The following is a 25,690-nucleotide window of genomic DNA, read 5'->3' as shown; positions in this document are numbered from 1 at the left end:
TTAATGACGCTGAGGAGCAGAAAAATCTGGAAGCAACTTTGTAAACTTGAAAGGAAAAATCTTACAGGAAAAGCACTTGCAAAAGAACAATATCAACCTGTTAAAACTTCTAGTCAGAATATGAGCAAGGTGACCCGGCACATAGAGATGCAGAAACAAAAGAGGCTCACCTCAGCATTGGTCTAGGTGGAGGTGGCGGCTCATCAGGATCTTGACACCTTTTTGCTTTTTTGGTTACTTGCTTGTAAATATTACGAGATGTCACTCCCAGCCACAATACTGTTGCAAGAGTGGAATAATGGAGAATTATCCCAACCTTAAAAAAAATAAAAAATGAGAAAAATACAAACAAACCCCCAAACACTCCCATTTTACCAAGTTACAAGATAACCATTTATCATGAAATTTGCATAAAACCTGAGTTTTCATGCAGTTGCTTTCCAAAGAAGCAACTGCATTACATTTAAACACAACTGAATGATAGATGGCTCAATCTCTGAAGAATAAATCATTATAAAAGAGGAGTCCCAATAAAGCTGTTTGTTTATAGAAAGAACAGATCTTTGACTTCAAATACTTGTCACTTCCTTTAAGTTATCCTGAGGCAGTAAAAAATAAATGTTTTTATATTTGTAGAAATCACCTTTTTGTGTGGTCTGTAAATGTCACCTACAGCTCTCTATAATAATTCTGTAACAAATGAGTCTCAAATATAAAACTACCAGGTAAAAAACATTTTTGTGATAGCGTTTCTGGCTAAAGAAATCCAGTGCATTTCTGAATTATTTTTTGGTTTTCAAATAATGATCTAGTTCTATCCTCATGGATGGGTCAAAATGAGAGACGTTTTAAGGTAGAAAAAAAATTGATTCTTTATCAAAATTTTACATTCTGATGAAAATGCCTGTACTGCACTGTAGGAGGCATGGGGATATATATGAATATCCCTATAGTATGAAACTGGTAAAACTAGTTTTTTCAAATGATCTTAAGTACAATTCCAAAATATTCAGTTATAATAAATAAGAGCTAAAAATAGCAAACCTTCATATTTACATAAAAGCTCAGCTTTGCCTACCAAATGATGGAAGCGATAAAATTCAGTATTTTAACATTGTTTTTTGGAAATAATTGTAACTTATTATTTGTGCTGTTGTGTTTACTTACTGCTTGGCAAATGCTCGCATTCCTGGTCTGAGTTATGCCTCCAATAAACATCACGCATGTCAGAAAAATATGAAAACTTAGGTTAACTAACATGTGCCAGCTTTTTACACTGATCCTGATCACACTGTTAAAAAAAACAAATTAGACAAAATAAAGTACAGCTGCATTATTGTCTTTCAGAAACTAGCAAGATACATTCATGTTAAATGAGATATAATTACTGTTAATGATTGTTTGACTTCAAATATAATCTCTAATCTTCATTACAAGAATTTAAAACACCCTCTTATTAACCAGCTTTATACAAGTATTTGAGGCCTGATTCAAGAAATCTTAGGCTTCAAGCTTTCACTGACATTAACAGAAAAGTCAAAAGCTAAACATTTTGTTAAATTTCACTGTCATTTTTGAGTGGTCTTTTCTTGCATCATGAAGGAAAAATAAGAATTAAAGAGATACAGAGTTATGAGTTAAATTATAATACTAAAGAACATACAAAATAGCTACTTGCTTAAGTGTCGGTCTGCATCAACAAATTTTACAGGAAAAAAATATGAATGTAAATTACTGTATCACATTCATATAAGAAAGAAAAGGATCCTAAGCACTTTGAAAGTAATTTTTTTTAGTCTCTAGTGATTTTGATTCATACCTGTGATGGTATATGTAGCTGACTATGATCATCAACAGGCACATTAGCAAAACCATGGCAGTAGCATAAATTACTGGATGTAAAAGATCAGCTGGCTGCGTATATAGTTCAGCTCCTGTCAAGTCCTGACAACAAAACCAAAAGTAACGTTAGTCCATCTTATCTCCTTATTTTGTGGGTGGGAATGGGAGACGAGACAATAAAAGAATCAGGAACCTTCTAGATATAATACTATACCCCTGTAGCCTCCCCCCATTATATATGGTTGTCTTTCTTCTACCAATACCCGTTATTCTGGCTGAACGTTATAAATGCAGTCACGCTTTATAGCACACAGACTTCGTGTATGTCTGAATATACAGAAATGTTAGCAGCTTAGACAGAACACAACTTTCTTGTTTTTAAAATGCATATAACTTCGTATTGCACATAGAACGATCATGTGTTTCAGTGATGATTAACATCTGCAACAACTCAGAGATGGAACAGAAAGCGCCCTCAGCAAGTTTGCAGATAATGCTGAAGTGGGGAGAATGATCAGTAGATTGGAGAATATACAGATTGATTCTGAAAAGCCAGAGAAACGGGCTGATAAAACGTCATGAATTTCAACAAAGGAATATGTGAGTTCTGCATCTTGGACAGAATAACGCCATGCATGCAACAGTACAGGCTGGGTGCTGGACTAGATAGAAAACAAAGAAAAGAAGAACCTAAGGGTGCGCTGGTAGACAGAATCTGAACACAAGTCAGCAGCATACCCTACAGCCCAAGGCCATGCTTCCCTGTACTAGTGAAAATATAGCAAACAGGTGAATGAAAGCAATTACTCCCCTCTATTTAGCACTGCAAGACCACCTCTGCAGAACTATATTCAGTTTAAGACTCCCCAGTATAAGACAGACACTGACACATAGGATAATGCAAGTCTAACAAAGGGAGAATCATTAACAGGGTGAAGCACACAATGTGTAAGGCTGAAAAAGCTGGATTTGTTCATCTCTAAGAGAAGGAAGATGGGAGAAATCATTACTCCTACACTGGACTAATCATTATAATTAGAAATCTCATTATTATATTGAACCATCTACTGGGAAAAAAAAGACTGAGTCAAACTACTTGGAGTTCAGTGAAACTGTGAGGAGCAATGGACATTGCTGGCAACATGGAAAATTCTAATTAGATGTACGAAACAAATTCTGATGACAGTGGCCAAATACTGGACCCAGGCTGCCCAGTGAGGCTGTACAACTGCTGTCCTTGCAAATACTCAAAGCTTGACTGAATATGACCTGGAGCAACATAATTCAACTTCGAAGCTGATCCAGCTTTAAGCAGTGATTGGACCTACTGACATCCAGAGGTTCCTACCAGACCGTTACTCTATGAGTACTGTTTGACTGGAATAGATAATTGATAACTCAAGATTTAAACATCTCTTTAGCATCATTCCAGCTTGGTGAACTCACTGGTCAAAATATTCCTCAAGGAGTAAGTATGAAATGGAATCTTGAACTGTTAAAGCATGACAATATTTTAAATAACATCTCAGGAGTGACATTTTCACTTATGAACAAGAAAAGCAAAAAATACTCTCATTTGATTTGGATGCAGTTAGGTAAGTTTCCACTCATGTTGGAACGATTTACTAGGATTCTGATTCCATAATGGTAATGAAAAAGCACAAAATAAAACTAAGTTCAGTGGAAAACGATATATGTATTTTTTTATTTTCAGATGGGCCAGGATACAGGAACTTTTCTCAGATATCATTGTGAGAATCACACAACTTTTAGAAGTTTGAGTGAAGTTCAAATGCATGCTGATGGAAGGGAGAATAAATTCAGCATTCACAAAAAAACTAAAACATTAGAAGGAAGCTTCAATTTATTTTGAGAAAAATCAGTGATACACAATCTGTTTTTAAGGTTAAAATGGGTTATCTGGTCTCATGGTCAGGGGAAGAGCTCTTGAATCAAGGCTTAAAATTAAATTAGAGTCAGCAGCATCTTCACTACTTCAATTATTCTTTTATCAGAATATAAATTTATTGTTGCTAACTAACTTATTAACCTCATTTCAAACTAATTTAGTCAGATTGTCAGTTTGATTTTTTATGTATTTGGTTTTCCTCAGCACCCAGATGAAAACACTTTAGGAACGGTCATAAAATACTGCACCTCAGGCAGGCAGCATAGTCCGATTGGAACACCCCCCACGGCCTGGCTAATATCCAGCTGGAGATCCTTAACTACCCACTGCTGTTACAAGCATAAGCAAAGGCAGTGTCACACACAGCTGGTGAGTACTGGAGAACAAGAACTGTAGGAGAACTGCTGAGCCTCCTGGTTATCTGCACCATTATTAAGCGGTAGTTAAAATGATTTCCAACTAAATACAAAGTTTTATAGCTGTATGTTCCTAGATCACTAGATTAGGAAACTGGGCACTCAGTTATGGCATTCCTTATCAGAGAGGACTTTACATTATGTTCTGAAATGTATACAAACCACTATTTTAAACCTTTTATTTCAATGTGTATATGTGCAGAAGAGTGAAATAACTCTGGTTATTAGCCAGTAGCCATAATGATGGATGCCGCATTCAGGTCCTTGGTTGCCACTTCTGTTCATGTTATTTTATGTTAATGATAACTGCTGAATTAAAAGCCAAACTTCTAAAACTGAACTCAAAATAATCTTATTATTTTATTTTTAATTTTTAGTTAAATAATACATAGGAAGTATGAAAACTTTCTTCAGCAGCTACTTAGAGAGACAGCTGTTTTGCAGCATACTGTAAGAAACATAGATGAGAGTTACTCTCCCTCTTCCTCCACCTACTGACTCCTCTCCTGTCTCAGCCTAACACTTCTGGAAGTAGCTAAATATTTAAGGAATACCGGTTTTGAGTATGGAATGGAATGCCTGCTCGAAGAGCCACTGGCAGAAAAGCAAGAAAGCTGCCTCGTCCTCTTTTCTGACTTCTGGCTGTCAACAGTTTTCTATATGCCTCACAATATAGCTATTGATGTAATCCTACCATGTGTTAATATAGAAAGTCATTTACAGCTGCAGATTGAGTATGCCCTTCATTTTTCTTCCTCCAGATGGCAGAAATGTGACCAATTTAAAGTATAATCTCTCTTCACATGTATACTACACATACAGATGAATTCAGTTCTAAAGAACATATATTTTAAGGGAAGGATTATATATTAAAAATATTAAAGGGAACTAAGGGATTATAACAGTTTGAAGTCATTTAAAACAGTACCTTCAGAGGTAAAAGAATTTTTTTTTAACGTTATGGCATCATGCCAAATCTTAATTTTGCTTATTTCTATTTAGCTGTTTGTTATTCTATTTAATTCTCTTAAGAGGATGAATTATGAATTTGAGTTGGAAAACAACAAAAACTGCAACTTCTCATGCACTGATCATCAAGAAATACTCTTTCTTCCGAGTATGATTACATAAAGATATATATATAATTTCAAATAGCACATTAACTACAACAAAACAAAACCCACACCAAATTTATACTTAGTAAGTTAAGAGTATTCCTAAAGCTCTTAAAATTTCCGCCCTGTTTCCTACTGGTGTACCATTTTTAAGGTATCACATTTTACATGTGGTGATGACTGATGAGCAGGGTATCAATCACCATCTGTAAACTGGAAGCTTCTGAAATGAAGCACTCCAGGAGCAAAAAAGAAATTCTTCTTCTAACTAAAGTGCACGAGAAGGCACCTCCCTCTTTTTTTGTCCATCTATCGTATTTTACAACTGGTTAACCATTTTATTGGCATCAATACATGCAGACTAATGTTGAGATATAGATTTTTAGGTGTTTCTTAAAAGAATAAGATTTTATTTTGTATAGTTTTTTTTTTTTTTTTTTACCTTTTCAGTTCATTTCTTCCGTTAATGAACCAGATTCACTAATACTATTCCATTCACTGATACTAGTGTATGAATAGCTAATTTGCAGTAAAATAGCTAACCCTGATTATAGATTACAGCAAAAAAACAACAACTGGGAAGCATTCCTATTAACAGACAAAGCTAACTAATTTTATTTAACAGATGCATTTTTTCTCCAATGCTATCTGTTCTTTATTTTAAACTGCCATTGTAAGACTGAAGTTCATAAAACCCCATCTAATTAAATGGTTCATTAGAATGGCTTCCTATAGCATAGTTCTTTTCGTATGAAAATTCTTTTTTCTCCAGCATACTAAGCAATTAATTCCACTTTGACAGTTTTCCACTTAAACCTCATCTTGCATCAAAATCTGTATTAACAGAAGTAACAACTGAATATTTCTTATGTGTAGTTTTCTGTGAAAATAACATGGGAATGCTTACTTTAATGCAGAAACAAAAAACAGAACTGCAGTTCCAATGTTTTTAAGTTCCAGAAAGAATATGTAATTTTAAGTGTCATACCATTAAAACTGCATAGTTGCTGAGGGAGTGGCACTGAATAGTAGTAATATTTTCATCAGACAGAAGAATGCGACAGCCATCAGACTTCCAGCCCCCTTGTCCGTTCAGTAGATCAAAGTCCCACTGAGCTGCAACAGCATCTGCTCCATGCGCAATGCGCCGCAGTGTCACATTTATAGGAATGTGGTGACTGGCTAGGTTTAAACCATCTGTTACAAAATAAATGTATTTGCACATAAATTTCTCAATATGCCAAATGCAAAAAAAAACATAATTTAGATACACGCTACTTGACAGAAATGAGTCAAGAAAAGCTTCTTATTTTTAAAGATCATAAAAGTGTAGTAATAAAAAACAAACCTATCTTGGTAAGAATAACCGGTGTTACAACTGTACGACGTTTCCCATCATCAGCCAGATTTGTTGAATTTCCTGTTGCTGGAAAAAGCTTTCCATTGCGAAATGCAATAAGCTGAAGCTTGTAGACAGATTCATCTGCTGGTCTGATTTCTCTTTTTTGCTTCTGGGTGAAAAGGGAAGCTGGCAACTGGATAGAAGCCTCCACGATTGTATTCTAGAAATAGACAGATTGAAATAAACAAGAACTATTATGAACTAGGGAGCATTTAATATCTATACCTACAAACAGCCTGAAAGCATCTTTCCACTTAAGATGTTTTAATAAGGGAAACCACACCTACTCATTAAAAACTGAGCCCATTAAGAAATTATCCCATAAGCAAACTATATTATCCTGTGTCACTTTAATCATCCTTTGTCAGTGTCATTCTGGATTACATAAGAATGCTACTTTAACATCAGAAATTCATAATGTAAGCTTGCTTTCCAAGTGATTCACATTTATGATATTATTACAAAAACAGTGGGAAAACAGCGAGTATACAACCTTTAAAGCCAGGCTTGACAGCGTATTTGAAACATTGCATTTAAAGCTTAGTTGCTTATCTAGATTTCCATCTGGATCTCTTCTCCCATAATCACTGAGTCCTGTACGGTCTGATGTAGCCACTTTTTGAAATACGGTGCACGTCATCCCAGTGAAACCAGCAGCCTTTATTACATAAGCCTCAAGAGCAATATTTGGAGAATACTGAGACAAAAAAATAAAAATCAAATAAAAAAAGTTACATGCTACAGGAGGAATAACAAATAATCTTTAAGGGATTCTCTGTCATAACAGTATACAAAAACAAAACAAAAACTACTTCTGTATATCTGTCAGGGAATTCAGAATATTTCTCTTCTTCCTACCGAAAGAGCAGAGTAAGATAATACCAAAAGCTATTAAGCAAGGAAAAATAAAAAGCTATTGAAACTTAAGAGCCAGCAACATGTCTTCTAAAGAAATTTATACTTACGGTTGAATAAACTTGAGCCCCATTTGCAAGCCGGTACATAGCAATTTTCTGTAGACACTGTACAATTCTAGTGCAAGCCTTCGCTTCCCTTTGTGCCATCCACAGAACACGTTCATCAGCTAACATAATGTTACTTGCTATGTCCACCATCACATCACCAAGCTAGCAGAGAAAAGAAATAAGGTTATATCTTTGATAACATGCATCAAGCAGGATCATTACCAGAAAATACGCTACTTGTTAACATAAGAAAAAGGAATTGGATGTCCTTATTTCAATCACTGCTTGTCAAGCTGACATACTGAAATACAAAGACATTTACCTCCATCCAAATACTATACCAAAGTAATTTGTGTAATTGCATTAGAACTACAGAACAAAACCATGAGAAATACAGATATTTCAGTAAGAGAAAAAGGTGTAATACTCCAACTTCTACTTTTCAACTTATTTTAAAGAACAATTTAAAATCAAATTTAAACCTAAAATAAATAGCTATAAATCAGCAATAGTACAGTGTGCAGGTCAAGAAAAGAGTAATAGAGGAAGAATTAGCACACAATCCTTCTGCCTCTCTTCCTTTTGCTGTGTCTGCCCTTCCTTTGATTCCTTCCTTGCCTACCTTCAGTTCTGTGTGGACTGTTTTAGGTCACAGGCTATTCAAGAAATACAGAAAGGTACCAGAGTTGACTTCAAACCACCAATTACACTGTTAAAGTGGATGCTCATACTCCCTACCTGGCCCCCTACATGACAAAAATACAAACCAACGAAGGGAATTCCTTCACTTAGACCACAACTGTGCCAAAATTATCAAGTACCTATATTGGCCTACATTGGATTTTCACCGCATTTAAGAAAGTGGCAAATATTGCACCAAAAGTGAAGGCGCACATAATTCTAACAAAACTGAATGAAATGCAATTCACAGTGCCTAAACTGACAGGGTGGTAGGGTTGGTAAGTGATCTCCTTTTGATCCAGATTGTGGTGTGTTGTTTTTTTTAAAGGAATATTATTAATAAGTAGAGAACACAGTAGCTTGTCATTTTTAAAGACTCGAAAAAGAACAAAGGTATAAATGGGAATATAAAAATATTAACTCTTATGAACTGACTCTTTTAAGGACAGAACCTAGTCAGGCAACATTCCACAGCTAACAAAACATCAAGCAAAACTTGCAGGCTACAGCCCTTTTCATTAAGTTTTCAAGAACAAATCAAAATTATATTAAAAGTAAGATGCTTATTATTACTTATTACTTGAAAGCTGTTACCATGTTTAATACATCAATAGATGGTTTTGTTACAATAAATTATCAGTGTTAAGATCCTGAAATCACAGGACTCAAGTTATTTCATGTTTCATACATCAAATATTAAACATTATTCTTTCACTTTATCAAGGTATGCATATGTTTCTCAAACTGCATTTTAACCTAAGACAATCTACCGAGAACTTTCTGAATATCTTCAATTTTTCTTTTCACATCAAAAAGCTATTAAATGAAGCATTTTATAATGTATAATATTTGTATTTCAGAATAGCCACCGTAATGCAAATTAAAGAACTAAAAATGAGATGGTGTAAGTCAATACAGTATCATATCCATAGTTAAGAGTTTTGTAGAATAAGACTAACAAGAATTTTCTTAATTAATAAAGAGTATTAAATGAAATTGTACTCTTTTTTTTTTTAACATATCAGCAAGGTTGATTTCAAATCAAACCAATTAAGATAAAAATACATCAAAGACAAATTCATTGGTAATTTCAGACTTAATTTAGGACATTCTCATATCAGCTATTACCTTCAAAAATGGCAAAACAATGCCAGATTGTGTCACTTTACAGACAATAAGTCACAGCTGAGAAAATAATACCCTTATAATGTAACAAGTACGGCAGCAATCTAAAACACGTTTCTTCTTTCAGCTGGATAGAAAACTAGCTATTTAATGAACTACTTATGTAATTCCAAAATACACAAAAAAATCCAATCTATGATAGTAAAAACAAGTTGTAGACTGAAAATTGTCCAAGAGTTCTGCAAAGAATTTACAGCTGGCATTTATGGTTTGCTGAGGGTGGAGGGGGAAATTTGGATGCTTTTTTGTGTACAAATTTAAAACCAAGGCACTGTGGTCTACAATTGCCCAACATGCACTGTACAGTGAGATCAACATAACCTCTGTTCAGCAGTGAAACAGAGAGTTCCTGCCCACTGGTGGGACTATTTAACCACTGACATTTTTCTCCCCAACAACGAGCGTTCTCTAAGATTTCATTTTCATGTTTTATCTTATATCCTGCAAGATACAGGAATACTGAAAACCTTAGAGATACAGCTCAATATTGAATAAAGACGTCCTACCACAGTGGAAGGGGAGAAGATAAGTCTTGTTTTATTCATTATTGAGAGGATCTCTGAGGCTTTCATTATTTATCTTTTTAGATAAGAACATACCAATGAAAACCTGTGTGACCCACTCCATATTAAATAAAAACAGACTTACTGTACCTATCTCCCTGCTCCAGTGCTGACCAGAGGTGTTACTCACATTACAGGTCCAGTGAATGCTGGATGATCTCAGCGCCAATGCAAAGTCTGTGACCATGGGTCAGCAACTTCAGGGACCTACTAAACAAACAAAAACACGGAATAGCATCTAATAAACCACTAACTCAGTGCCTGCATCTACTGTTGAAAAGGCTTCACTGCTCAGAATACTTTAGGACCAACACTTTGATTATCTTTAAAGCGATGACAAGTTATCCAGTTACCTCTTTATATTTTTCTGCAAATCTTCCAAATTTCTCTATCATTTCAGCCACAAAAATAACATCCATCTTATCAGAAAAATTTGCTGCTTCAACAGTGTAAGCCAAGAGCTGTCTTGCTGTTGCAACTGCATTAGTGAGGTTGAGAGGCATCTATGTAAAGAAGAAAAACATTTGAAAAAAGTGAAAATTGTAAGTACAATATAGAGGAAACACTTCAGCAATTAACAAACCAGCATTTCCCAAGGAGGCTAACAAACCTCACAGGGATCATGGGAGAGTTCAGTGTTTGAACTAGCCAGAACTACCAGTATATCTGCTAGCAACACCACGTTTGAAAATAAGCCTAAGAACCAACATTATCTGCAGCCACAAGTCCTTTTTTGTCCGGTTGTCTTGGAAAGTAGATGTTGCACCAAGAACAGCAAAAGAGACGCTATTGTTAAATGCTTATTTTGCTTTGTATGAGAGTAACGCAAAGTTCCTAAAATACAGCATTTTATAGTAAGAGAAGCCAAAAGAAATTCCAACACACCACTGCTGTAGCACTCACTCTTGATTCTGTAATTACTGGAAGTGTTTGGAACAGAACACACATAAACAACAAACCCAAGGCAGATCCTCTCTATAACAAATCTGATCGCTTCATTCCTGAAGCGAGTACAGGCTAAAAAAAATATTTACCACTAAATAGTACACAACTCCAACATGCCTGAGGTAGCAGGGCCCCAAAATGACAAATTTCACACGGGACAGTGGAGCGCTGTGCTAATATCATCCACTCGTGTTCAGATGCTGTCTATACACGATGATCCAAAGTAGAGACCCCTCTTCTTTGCATTATTTGGAGTCTGGACATACAGTCTGCCCTACTGAATTTGCAATCTGCCATGTAAACATGGCTATATGTTACTCCCTGCAGGTCTTAGCTCATAAACATAGAATTGAATGCAATTAATGGAAGATTATTTTTTCCAAAACACCATTTACAATTTAAATCACTCAGTGTTCCAAGTCATAACAGACACTGAACAATGTGAACTTGCAAATTCAGATATTCTGTGAAGTTTCTTTGAACTTTAGATATTAAATTTCTTTTCACCAAGAACTATACCTTTATATATAAATTTATATAAAAATACATGTTTATTATGCTACAGAGGTTTCCTGCCATTTAAAACATACGCCTCTATTCGATTTAAATTACTTGACAGAGTTCTAATGTTCGAAACAGCTCATCAACTACTTTGTGTACAAAGACTCTAATGATGCTTATATCATTATTACATTTAATGTTAGTCTCAAAGAGACAATAAACTTCTGTGCAGAATACTGCTAGAAAGACTTCCAGACCTACTACACATAAAGAGAGGAAGGCTCTAATGAGTAAAAAACAACCCTCAAAATGAAAACATGCCACTCTTCTCTTTAAAGAAAAAAAAAATGGAAAGCTTTATTTCAGTGTACTACCTGTTCCTGTATTTTTAAGAAGGATCAATCGCATTTTAAATTTCTTAACACAAAATTGGCAACGTTCTTTCACAACCTGAAAAACATTGGCTAACAAAACAGCTACAACAGGTTGAAATCATCCAGGCTCCTGAGCAATTGCAACCATAAATTGATGCTGCAGCATGTAGTCAGCAGTGCCGGGCTGTTACAGGCCCTGCTGGAAAACATGAATTCCCAGGTGGGGAAAAAACAACCCAGCTACATCAAAGGTCTTAATAAGCAAATACTTGACCTTACTGTGTCCCATTAGGGGACAATAATGGGATCCCTGGCATCACCTCTCACCTATTAACCACTTATTGAGCGCTCCCCCCCTTCAACCCTCAGCCACATTTCTTGTGACTAAGCCACAGCATGCACCTCCCATGCTAGGAATACAAAGCAGCACTACACACACAGTTATGTCAGCCCAAGTTCAACCTGGGCCACGACAGACAGTCTTCTCCCTTTCTCTCCCTCCCACTCGTCTTACACCAGTGTTCACTGATCCCCAGGGAACCAGAGCAGAAAGGTAAATGCTAGTAAGTTGGTGCTGTTAAGTATATAGAGGGAGAGAGGGAGCAAGTCAGCAGCTACCAATCTACACAACATGCAGTTCAATGCTTTTACCCTCAGGCTAGATTTAGTCCAAGCCTCTGGACATGAAGCACTCACCAAACGTGTAAATCAAAGACATCCAGAGAGCACATACTGGTCTAGATCTCAACTCCCATATAGAGGGTGCAGTGCTTCTGATGCACAGACGGAAGTTTTCTCTAAAGGAATGTGAGCTCACACAAGAAAACGCTATGAATTGATGCAACATGTGGTAATCCCTCCCTGAGGTCAGACAAGCACCATGGCTTGTGCTACCAACATCATCAACTCAAGAGGTATAGTTGTATTATAAATAACTAACTTTCTCAGACCTCCCTATTTCCCTCTGTTGCACAGGTGCTAGTGATCTGACACTATGTACTAGAGAACATCAATACAGTGCCTATACACACAGGGTTTACATACACTGTTTTGCAGTGATGTACCAAAAGCATGCATTAGCTAGAGATAAGCCTCAAAAGTAGTTGGAGCAGAAAAATATTGTTTCAAAGCTACACTATTTTTTTCTTAGTAAATACAATCAGATTATAGAGGCCTAGGCAATAATTGCTACTTTTACTAGTAAACTCTTATTAACCACAAAAACTATTACAGGCTTACTGCAACAGAGGCTGAGCAGAATTTGCCCACTCTATGATTATTATAATGAAAATAGCTGTTCTGTTACAAATTGAACCAGCCTTGTTTCCTCATAGAACACAGGCAGGATAGGACATCCAGCTGACAAATATATTCAAGACATGTACCATTCATCCTCTCCACGCTTTACACAAGCACACTAAAGAATAGAATTTCCTCATGCTCTCCAACTTGGGGCACCCAAAATAGATCAAACTCTTAACCTTTGAGTTCTTGCATACTCAGAGTCATTCGTTTTTCATAACTCAACAAGACCACCAGTTTTACCAACGTAAAAGAAATGGAAAAATAGGCTGAGTTTTTATTTTCATTAAAGAATTTGATTTCATAGATTGGCACAAATTACCTGATTGAACATATAAAGAACTCGAGTCACATCGTTTGCATATTGGCACCTAGAATAGTCCTCCTCTGCCCAGTATCCTCCCCTGTCACATCTGCGCCAAGCTCTTCTCTCATCTTGTGAGTTGCCAGGATATATCCCACTGCCAGCAGAATAACGTGTACACAGCAGGTAGGCTGTGATGCCTGCCAATGTTCTAGGCCACCTGGGGAGTCAGAAGCAAAAACAAAAAAAAAGACAAATTTACATGACAAGTAAATAAAAGGATTAAGCACAACATGAAATAAAGAGACACTCAAAACTAAGCATCTCTAAACTATTTAAAGGGCCACCTTGGCTCACCTTCAGTCCTTTCAAGCTGTTCATATTTGAGCACTATTAACAAAATGTGAGTACTAATGCTAGCATGCTTTTCTTCATTCTTTCATGAGGTTGCAGGTGGAGTGAAAAAGGTGCTTATACAATTACTAAGAACAGTTTACAGATTTTCTTATAAAAGAAAACAAGCCTACTTCATGAAAAAATTTGTATTAAAGCTATCTAAATAGTTGTTAAAAACACAGTAGCAAGCCCTGCAAACTTTCTGCTTGTCCTGTTCACATGCATCAGTAACTTCCCAAATGACTTCATTCGTATCAAACACTAAACTGCAAAAAAACAACTTTCAAACTAATTCTGAAGCAATGGTAGTAGTATAACCACTGACTGATTTTGCAACCAAACATATACCAAATAGAAATTAACGTGACAGGGAAATGTTCATAATGTTAAGTAGGAAAGGATTCCTTTAACTAAAGGAACAGAGAACTAAGCAGATTAAGGAAACCCGAATATTCTCCATTTTCTCTTCTGTAATTTTACTGTATATCTATAGATGCATATACACAGATAAAAACAAGTAAGAATAAACACAAAGTTAAATTGCAATACACGTCTAGTGCACTGATCATTCAAAACCTAAGAACTGTTTCAAAGGAGATATAAGAAGATAAAGAAACCACAATTGAATTAAGCTGCAACACTGAGAAAGGCAAGGACAAGAAATGCCAGCCAGTCTGCCATGCTTCCTGCCCTCTCCCTATTAAGACATGAATAAAATATTGCTTACATTCAGAACACTAATGCTTAAAATTGAAAGCAAAACCACATATACCTACGATACAAAAAGCCAAATATCTCAAATCTTACAAGCTAACATATAAGGTGCAACTAAAACCAACAGCAAAAGAAAGCTTCATTCCATCACCCCAGGCTTTCTGTACCATAATCAAGTCAAGCCAAAGCAAGCTCTTTGAACAGCCTGAAGAACCAACACACTTTTTCTCAGTCTTAAGAATTTCTAGTATCTTTACACACAGCAGTTGTATACAAAACTCAAAAAAACATTTTTTTTAATATATCTGGACTGTATTTCAGTAAATGGCCAATTAATCACTGCTATTATCTAAATTAACGGATTTGCACAACATACCTAACTTTGTAAAAAATACACATTTCTGCATTTGAAGGAGACTGGAGTAAATACCTTGAAGAATATTCCACTTCAGGGAAGTAAAATGGAAGTAATATTACCAAAACACAGAAGCTGAATTCTAGTCGGCTCCATTTTCCTTCCTTATTTGTCAATTAACTTCTCATACCAAAGATGATGGGGATTTATCACAGTCCTCTCTGATAAACAACAATTCCAGGGAATGGTTTATGATCAAATTGTCTTACATGATGCAAGGCATTAACCATCTCCAGTATCCTGAAAGTCCTCTCTATCTCAAACTCCCGTGAATTTCTAGTCAACTCCAAGAGACCACATCAAGCACCTTCAGCAGTGGAAGAAAAAGCATTGCAGGCATTTTGGCAGAGATTACGTTGGTTTGGTCAAAACAAGCAACTCACAAAATGATAGCTTAAAATGACAGAATCCTTAAAATGCATGAGTCATGACATCACCACAAAAATTCAAAAGTCAATAAGGAATCTAATGGAAAAAGATTAGACAATATAATTACAATAAACCAAAAGAGAAAACAAAGGCTTAAATTTTTGTGCATTTCTAACAGCTTGGCATTACAAGTCAATTCGCCATACTGCAGTGACATAATTGAGTTAAGATATGGAGACTTCATATGACCATCACCATAATATCTGAGTACTAGATGAGAAGAAAGGTGATTATTTGGGTCTTGTAGTACAGCTTCATTCAGCCTAGTACATACGCATTCAGAGCCTCAAGGGCCACTTCAAGAAACTAACGGAAGTGTCACTATTCAACCTGTATCAGGAACAAAAACTTATACCAGAATTAGGGGCAACAGAGGATGTTAAAAAGACGAAAAAAATAAGCAGGGATTGAAAATGCCAGCAATTATATACAGGTGTTTTATACAATGTAAACAATTTCAAAGAGTAGGTATAGATTCTGTAATTATTTACCATCTTATCTCCTGTAGAGAGGAAAAGCCAGGAGAAAGGACAAAATCTTCCTTACAAAAATCACAGCAGCCTTTGAGAAGTGCTGCAATCCCAGTTGCAAACTTAGAGCAACATTATGTGCATCCTTGTAAGCTAACAGAAGTAATGGTGCTGGATCATGTCTGGACAACTGGTCGTGGACAGAGCAAGTTACGGATCTGCTGGGAAGCAAGGAAGGGAGTACAATATATACTAACCAGAACATGATAAACATTTCTAAGTCACTGAAATTCCTGCATGGGCAAATCAAAACATAGTCCAATCTGAGTAGATTTGGGGAAAACAAGTAAAAAGTTGAGCTACTTCCTACTTCTTATAGATACAAAAAGCCTTCAGAGGATGAAGTAAAAAGAAAACAAGCAGATAAAGGACAACTGAAAAATCAGCTAACACAGATACTGGATGACATGCAGGCCCATGAACACTTTGGGGAACACATCCAAAACGCAGTTTCCAGAACGCAAAGATTCAGGTTTCCAGAAACACTGACAGTGAAATTCCAAAATGCCATTTCCTTAACAAAAATGATCTTTTTTTCTTTTTTTAAATTAGGTTTCTACATCAGTGACAGCACTTTTAAAGGTATATCTACATCTCTTTACACGCAATTTTTTAAAAGATGTATTTTTCCAAAGGCTTTTAAGTTGAAGCGTGGCTGCCTCAGTTTTGACTGAATATGCTGCATTACAGACTGAGTGCCGCGTGGTGTTATACTAACTTAAACTCCGTGGTCCTACCAGATGTTGTATGACATGACCTCCAAGAAGATCAGGAAACTATTTTAATTGGAAAATGGCATGTTCAATTCCTTTGCTCACTACACTCAGAACATCAGGAAAAAAAGAAAAAAGTGAAACAGCAGGATTCAACTAAGAAGCATTTTTTTTCCAGCAACAGTTTTAATTATTACATTTAATTACTACATTTCTAAGCAAGTATCATCGCTAAGCTATATATAGCTTCTGGAACTTCTGCAGCTGTTAAATGGAAAGAAGTGAGTTTCAGTGTAACACTACTTCCTTAATTCAACAAAGATTATTAGATGATCACAAGATGATTTGTCTCTCTTCTCTTTGCACATCTCTAGACTTCCCTTTTTTTTTAAATGCATCTCTTTCCTTTTTGTCACCGTCCCTTTATTCCTACTGCATTTACTTTTCATTCATCTCCCTACAGAGCATTTTATCGTCTTTTACCACAATCTTCTCAAAAGACTGGCAACATCAGACAGTCATATAGCCAGTGCTACTTTTCCAGCAAATTTAATCATTTACAGAAACAATTTGCTAATAAAGCTCATACATTATTTATCTAATGATTCAGAAAGCTTTCCACTTAAATGGCCTACTGTTTATGTCCAGTTTAAACTACAAAGCTTCCTGCCGTAACTTCACATATGCAAAACCAACAGAAATAAGCAGTCACTAAAAGCACCTTAAGGGGAACTGAAGTCCCTTGCCCTCTTCCCTCCCCCATTCCCAGTACTCCACGTGCAAGTGTAAATTTCTCTGTAGCCCAGCAGTGAATCAGATAGGGGAACTGACTCCAGCTGTAGCTACGCTTCCTTAGTTCCCCGTTTTTCCTTAGTGAACGTTAATCTTAACTGTTCTCAGCCATAAACTGTTTCCCTCCCCAATACGTGCATGAGATGAGGTACTCTGCTCTTCCCTGAAGCAGGGTTCAAAAGGTGAACAGCGATATGAAATTCTCATCATGGAACAAAGGCTGCGTAAGTTTGGCTGCATTCTTCATTTCTTGTGAGCCTAAACTTGAATGTCTTTCACACTTTAACCAACGCTAGCAGAAGTGCACATTTGGACTGTATTAACTCTTACTTCATCACTGTTTATAATTAGGTGCTCAAAATTTATCATATATACATGAGAGTAGACAGCTGTGGGGGGGAAATAGGATTCATTTATATTTAAGTACTGTAATTACATTTCACGAAGAAAAAGCCAGACCACGAGGTTATAGAAGCATCCTTTCTTTCATGCTTATTAAAGCTGTTTTGAGAACATTTATTTCTTTGAACAATATCTTTTAGTAACAATAGGTTTTGATACTGTAATTTCATTAGCTTACAGGTAGTCTTTTATTATCACATCTTAGTAATTTTCTAAATTCAACATAATTATATTTTTAAGATTAATTTAACCTTATAACAGTTTTCAAAAAGATAATTCTTATATTTATGACAGAATTCTATCAACTACCAGCAGAAAATTATACCAAACAACACTTGAAGGATTTACTGAATCAGAAGCAATAGATTATATTTTAACATACAAATTATATTTTCCATTCATTCATGGATTGTAATGTATTCTGGGATGTCTGCTAAGACTTAAAAGAATACTTATATTAAAAAACACAACAAAAGACATTCCCATGATGAAGACAGCTTTTACCTAATCCTTATGAACTCGTGCTAAACCATCATTACTGCACCAACTAAAGACAAACATTCTCCATCGCTACACTTTGCTCTCCCATCTTTGAAGGGATAAAAATCTAGCTGCCAATTCTGAAGCAGTTCTTCAGCTAAAATGACTAGCCAGTTCCAACTAAAAAACTATAAAATCAAATTCACCTAGGATCATTTACAGCCATCTGCTCAGAACCATTTTCTCACTAGTCAAAGCCATATTTCCATATGGTCTCAAAGGTGAAAAATTACTCTTTATTATTACTCTACCTAAACTACAAATGGAAGACTGTTATAGTGAACTCAGACACAGTGAAGCTTTTGATAAGCTGAACATTTCCTGATATCTTATTTCTTTTCACTGAATTCCAGAGGGGGTAAATCCTATTACACTGAACAGTCACTGAACAGCACAGGTTAATTTAATGGAAAACACTTTGAAATAAGCCTTTACCATCTGTTTTCACCTCTAATGGCAAATCAAAGAAGAACAATTCACACTTGTATCATAAAAAAAAGCATAAGTGATTTAAATAGATGTGTATGTTCTTTGATGAATACAGCATGCATCTGTTTGACTTTCTTCACCTTTTATCTTAAGCAGGAAGTTCTCATTTGCTAATGTAGTGCTCATCCCTGCATTAGGAACCACCACAGTGTAAAAGGAAGATATTCACATTGTTTCCTACATAAATAATTCATTACAACGTGAAAGTGAAACTCTTCAGTAATTCCAAATCGTCTCTGTGCAGCAAGTTGATCTTAATGTTTCTTCCCCTACTAACAGTTCCCTACTACCCAGATGGCCACTACCTGTCTCCTCAAAAATGTCCAGCTGATGAACAAGAATTTGAACTCAACACAAATGTTCTCAGCCGGGACTTTACCTGAATTTTTGCTAAAACTGGAGGCCTCTTGTACTTGAAAACCTTGTCTTCTCTCCCCCCACAAACTATGTCCTAGCATCATGCTTTAACTTGCTTTTAATTTCTTAAAATGTTAATGGTCTTAGATTATTTCTACATAAAGATGACTTTAAAGAACCCTAATGTACACAGGGAAAGGAAGAAAGCTTATAAATGTAAACAGATCAACATAGCCAAGCAGCATAAAGGAACACAAATGAAAAGCGGTTATTACAATGTTAAGAAACCCTACAAACTGTAGTGAAGATATATGCTATGACATACACTAATCCTCAGCAGGAACTACTGTAGGGAGGTACAACACAGAGTATTATAAAGGGAATTACCTTACATACAGAGAATCTATACAGAAGCTATCTGTTACAGCTGGCACCTCCAGGAGTAACGTGTTGTTAGAGTGACCAGCAGCAGAAAGATCAGAAAAGGGAAAACAGGTGAAGAGGTAAGAACAAAAGACAAAATATTCTGCAATATCCAACACAATGGAATATCAGAACTAGCACTACAATCCCAACAGTCATAAAAAGAAAGCAACATTCATATTATTCACTTGAATACTCAGAAGAAAAAAACAAGACTATATGTTTCTTACATAGTTATTTTGTTGTATGAAAGCAGGTAAAGCTTTTAAAACAGAATGACAACCTGGTGGAAAACCCAATCCACCAGTATGCATTCTAACTCTTAACTTACAGCTCATTTTTAACGTTTTAATCTATTCTAATAATTTAAATTACGTATATCTGGATATCATACTTTAATTTCCAACTGTTCCAAAGACCTGAGTTTACAAGCTCAAAGTTTAGTATTTCAGTTGTGTGCACTTCTTTCAACACACACTAATCAAGAACAGCTAAAAATCCATTATATATCACTTACAAATGAACGTCCATTTAATTTAGGTGCCTTTAAAGCAATAAGGCTTGAGTTTAAAACAGAAGTAAATGGACTTTTTCTGAAAAAAAATGATGTTACCAACCTGAAATCTCCTTTATTGTTCACAACCCTCTCTGGAGGGCAGTATTGCGCAGAGCTTTCTAATACCACAATGTCTACTGTCCTTGTATTATTCCCACGCCTGGTTTGTACGTGGCAACCCCAGTTTCCTGTGGAGCCAGCCTGAATGTTTGAGATTGTCAGTGCACTGGGAAGACAAAATAAACAAACAAAAAATCCCAACAGTCTTGCAACAAGATTCACATCAGTTTTTACCAAAAGATGAATAAAGTACAGAAAGACAATGGAAGAAACAACCAGTTACATAAAACTGTGAGTGATCTTGTAAGATCACAGCTACCTATGAATAAGTGTACTGTAATTAACAATCTGTCTTTTTTTTTTTTTTAAATGATACAGATCTCTGATGGAGAACTTCCATATTACCAGTTGTGGTGTAGTCAAAAGGAAGACGAAACAATTCATGAGTTCACTTGAAAACCCTGTTCTTGTAATTTTACTATCCTAAGACAAGTGTATTGTACCACAAAGCTGTTTTATGTGAAATCTGTGTGTGTGTGTCTGCGTGTGTGAGAGCTATGCAATCTCTAGAGCTCCCTCCTAAATAGTTAGTAACATCATACATCCATATCTTAAATTAACTGATTTAACTGTTATTATGTCCCTGCTAGGAAGTTTCTCTCTACATACACTCACTCTGTAAGGATATGAGGAAGCCTTACTGGTCATTGAAATAGTCACCAAGTCACATCAAGAAAGTGCTGGGGGGCTGAGGGGTAGAAGGGAGGTGGGGGAACACAGTTTGCAGGGATTTACCTTGCGATCAGTGAGCAGTTATGAATCATATTTTTTTCAACAAAAATACCCTGGGACTCATCAGTTTCTACTATCTTTCCATCTTGGTACCACAAGACTTGCATGTCTTGATCAATATACGAAGCCATACATTGGAAGGGTAGACTATCTCCTTCAAAAACAACCTGGCGGTGAGATGGAGTCATATAGAAAGATGGTAATTCAAGAGGAGGCTCTAGAATTCAAGAAATAAAAGCACAATTAATGGCCAGAAATACGTTTTATAAGCATTCTTCAGAAGACAAGAAAAAATTAATTGTGTATCAATTATTGATTCAATCACATTGTAAACTACAGTTTGCAGAATTTATATGCAAAAAGCTACATTTGATGCATCAGAAATTCAAACTATATCCTTTTTCTAAATGTATATTCTTTTAATGTAGTACATTCCCTAAGTCATTTGCTAGCCTACATTCACAAGAATGAATATAAATCTGAAAGAAAAATATCCCTATGCATTTTATTTCTTTATAATTTCTCAACATGAATATTTGAAAACCATATATATAATATTAAGCTTATTAAGTTCATATTCCTCTTCTCATCTGTTTGTCCTCTTCTCAGGATATCCTCTTCCACTGGCAGAGCACAACTGGTGCTTATGCCTGGCTGAGCTCCATCTCAGCAACTAAACTAGCCATGTGCTTCTCTAGCAGAAGTCTGACAAAAAAAAATCAAGCCACCTCTATAAACATCTCAGTTATTCTGAAACACTATTGGCAAGCATACTGCAATTTACAGATAATACAATGCCTTTTTCCTCCTTTCCTAAAGCCATAGGACATGCCCTGAAAGGTTAGTTGAGGCAGATCTACTGTTAGGCACAAAACTCTACCAAGCCAAAAATAAAAGAGACTGAACCTGCCGAAAAATAATCTCAGTAGTTCAGTGTGCATTCTAGTCTGTCTCTAATAAGAGAAAACTTTACTACTTTAAGAACAACCCAGTGTAGTGGTATTCCCCCACCTTCTTAGATAAAGCTACTTTCTCACAAGTTTTTCTTGTATGTATCTTAATCACAGAACCAACCTGGAAATTATTACACTGACTCTCCCAACCCTAATTTATTTGCATTGGAGACTAAACAACAATAGAATTACATATATATATATATATAAAATACAACAAAATAAAATCAATGATAAGATGAAGACCTTTCAACTTCAGACTTTGTCTTGGAATAATTTGTGTATCTGAGAAGGCAGATACTGGGGAAAAGAAATAATATCAGTTTCTGATTCCTCTCGTGAAGTTTAGATAAAAATCACTTAAAACAAGTATTAAAAGGAAAAGGAGTTTATCTCCAGGCATTTCCACTCATCCTTAATTTCTACAGACTAATATCAGTAATCAAAAACTTATTTCCAAAAAAAAAACAAAGCTGGACAAGGAATAAAACCAAGTCTTTAAAAACGAATCACTATTACCAAATTTCATACAAGTTCTGAATTTCACGGAAATAAAACTAAAAAAAGTCTGTCCACTAATATTAACACAGTAGCAAATGCATTAGAAAATAAAGTGTCAGTTGTCAGAAGTGCTTACCACAGGTCAGAAGCTCCTGCTTAACACCCGTCACCGTCTGTGACTGAAGTGATTTGGGATAGGCACATTTAGTTTCACGTACAGTTATATTTCTTTCTTTTAGCCACTGATGCATCCAGAGTATGTTGCAATCACAAAGAAGATAATCAGTCTGAAATTCTCTGCAATGCAAAACGAGTATTCACAATGACGAAATGAGACACTCAGAGGTCTGAAAGCTTTACAGAACAGCTGTAGATGTCTCTTGCAGCCGCAGACACGCTGTTGACAGATAACCAAATGCCACAACACAGCCGCATGGCCTCCTACCACGTATTGGAAGATACTCCAATAACTCTGCAAGCTCTGGTGTCAAGTCAAAACCAAACACTCCTTGAGGAAAGTAATCCTCGCCGTAAATACGGATAACATCTAATACTTGTGTATGAAATAATTTCTAGTAATTTTTAAATAATGTGCCTGAATATGCATCACCATGACTTAAGAGCACACTTCACTGACAGAAGGTTTATTTAGCAATCAAATGCTTTAACATTAAAATCAACAGAAATATAAAAAGCATCCTCTCATTTATTTCTCTTACGAGAGCCACCACTCACACACTTTTAACGAGTTTTATTCTGCTTTATATGCAAATCACATAAGGCTTTCCATTGATTCATAAAATCTCTGTATATCTTAATACTTTCTACTAAAACAATATACCAAATTCCCAATAGGTGTCTGTCGTAGTCAGCTACAGAAAAATTGAGTCTGTTTGGAAACAGTTAAAACGGATCAAAATGAATCATTATGCTTATGCTGTTTTTTACCTCTGTTAAAAACAATTTATTTCTATTTTTGCAAATGTCTTGAGGATAGCACATCACAGGCTGAACACTTCAAACACTAAACCAACATTCTTGTCAAACTCCGTTTGGTCTTTGTTCGCAGGCATTCCTCCAGACATACATTTTAAATAGCAACAGTTATTTTCAGATTCTCTTGTCAGACCTGTGATGATCTTGGACAGCAGCCTTTTCGTATACAAATTCTAGGAATAACAACTTTTTAACAATTAAAAGGAGCTGGAAGAGGGAAGGAAACATTTACCTTTATGAACGTCCTAGCACAGAGAGCCAACCATCATGATTACCAGGGAAAAATACAAGCTAGTCATAAACACTGATACTTTTTTTTTATTAACTTTGCTCCACACACAATTACAACTCATTACAAAGTAATGACGTTGAGATGTAACCACTGTTATGTCTAACAAAAATATACCATTCTTCAAGATAAGACTAAGATTTTATTTAAACCCATTTAATCCTTTTTTAGTAAAAGGTGTATGATCCTATTTAATATGAAGTATTTATGTATGAATCATACATACAGAATAAAACTTCAGAAGTCCAGAAGCTGCTATAGCTTTGTTCTCTCAGAGCTTTGTAACACATTGAACATTTTTGAAGGTTTTTCTATAAACACACAAACAGAGTACTGTGTGCTTACATTGTATTGTATGTTTGTAGGCACATTTCCTATGCACTTATTCAGGCTTTAAAAAATGCTATTACGACATTTAAAAGTAAAAAAGAAACTGAAGTACTAGCAAGCGAGAGCACTCACATTAATGTAAAAATCTCATTCAAAATCTGGAATACTGTGGAAGTTTTGATTTGGCTATTTTTGTTTCACACAAAAGGCCATTCCAAGAAAACACTGAAGCATGTTTTAAGAACGTAATATTTTTTTAAGAACACAAATGATCATTTTAAAATTAGATGCAATACTTACAGAGACTTTAGTGAACCAAGATGATCAAATGTTCCCTGTGTAAGTGTAGAAAACAGATTTCCAGAAAGATTTCTGAGAAATAGAAGTAAAATGATTTCAATTCATGCTCAAGAGATTAATGTGAAACTTACTTACAAAGAAGATCCCTCTTCAACACAGCATTATTTTTAAAACCTACAAGTAACTATTATGGTACACTGCCATAGTTCACAAGACTAAGATTCATATGAAGTTTGATAGCATAGCAAAAATCCCCCAATAAACTGTTCCCCAATACTTTTTAGCTGAGGAATTTTAAGATTGGGAACAAGGTTTGGTAGCATATTCTTTATTAAAAACAACTAGCACATACATATTCAGTATACGCTTCCAGAATTTTTAAAATAACTTCATTGTTTGCAGTGAATTGATGTTACTAATACGCTGTAAAAGTTTATATAGCAAAACTTCAGTGAATACTTCAAGAACATCCCTTTTTTTTCCCCTCAAAGTCAGTGAAAGTCTGTAAGAAACATATAGCTACAACAGAGTAACATTCAATAATCTTAAACGTTATTTTATTAAAATAAATAAAGAATATTTACAAAATATGCGAGAAAGACAACAAAACAACTATACTGATGCTATGGTAAGAAGGCAAGGTCCTGTAAGCCTAACATACATTTGTACAGAAAGTATTTTTTAGTCTGCTACTCTTTTTCCCCACTATACTTTTAAAAGAACTAGAAAACAGTTGCAAGGGAGGCAGAGGACTGAGTAGTAAGTAACCCGCTGGTTGACCCCTGCCCTGCTCCTTTCTTTGTATTTTAAGCTTGCTGCTGACCACAATCAGGGCATGTCTTTCATGCACACACTTAAAACAAACTAGTCCATTTAAAACAAAGAACATTAACTTACGTTGAGAAAAATACTTAAGTGAAATAATACACAATAAAATTATACTTACAGTCTAACAAGATTCACGAGTCCTCTAAATATGTCTGCATTCAGGCAGCCTATTCTGTTATTAGTTAGGTCTCTATCAATAGGAAAAAAGCAAAAATCAACTATTAATGAAGAATAATGAAGAATAAACTATTTCATTTCAAAATGACATAAAGTCTGCAAACTGAAGTATTTCAACTAAAATTCATGAGTAATGGAACGTACCACATATACATTTACTCTTTTTCAGCAAAAATCAAAATGTATTGTTCTATGAATGTATGC

General features: G+C 35.4%; 1 protein-coding gene across 1 annotated transcript in view; it reads right to left on the bottom strand.

The window, feature by feature from the left end:
- ADGRA3 (adhesion G protein-coupled receptor A3) overlaps positions 1-25,690 on the bottom strand; it is a 54,179-nt gene that overhangs the window by 4,639 nt on the left and 23,850 nt on the right. Inside the window, exons 4-17 of the mRNA XM_083835169.1 lie at positions 25,428-25,499; positions 24,482-24,553; positions 22,703-22,863; positions 21,116-21,329; positions 20,322-20,486; positions 13,523-13,724; positions 10,432-10,581; positions 7,650-7,811; positions 7,178-7,381; positions 6,631-6,844; positions 6,271-6,479; positions 1,820-1,944; positions 1,168-1,291; positions 171-316 (exon numbers count right to left, since the gene is read on the bottom strand). Coding sequence (XP_083691295.1) covers positions 171-316; positions 1,168-1,291; positions 1,820-1,944; positions 6,271-6,479; positions 6,631-6,844; positions 7,178-7,381; positions 7,650-7,811; positions 10,432-10,581; positions 13,523-13,724; positions 20,322-20,486; positions 21,116-21,329; positions 22,703-22,863; positions 24,482-24,553; positions 25,428-25,499 — 2,220 coding nt within the window. The remainder of the gene's footprint in view (positions 1-170; positions 317-1,167; positions 1,292-1,819; positions 1,945-6,270; positions 6,480-6,630; positions 6,845-7,177; positions 7,382-7,649; positions 7,812-10,431; positions 10,582-13,522; positions 13,725-20,321; positions 20,487-21,115; positions 21,330-22,702; positions 22,864-24,481; positions 24,554-25,427; positions 25,500-25,690) is intronic.

This window comes from Anser anser (assembly GCF_964211835.1).
Source record: "Anser anser genome assembly, chromosome: 4".
Lineage (NCBI taxonomy): Eukaryota > Metazoa > Chordata > Aves > Anseriformes > Anatidae > Anser > Anser anser.
The sequence above is the reverse complement of the archived record's forward strand: the minus strand, read 5'-3'. Positions and strand labels throughout refer to the sequence as shown.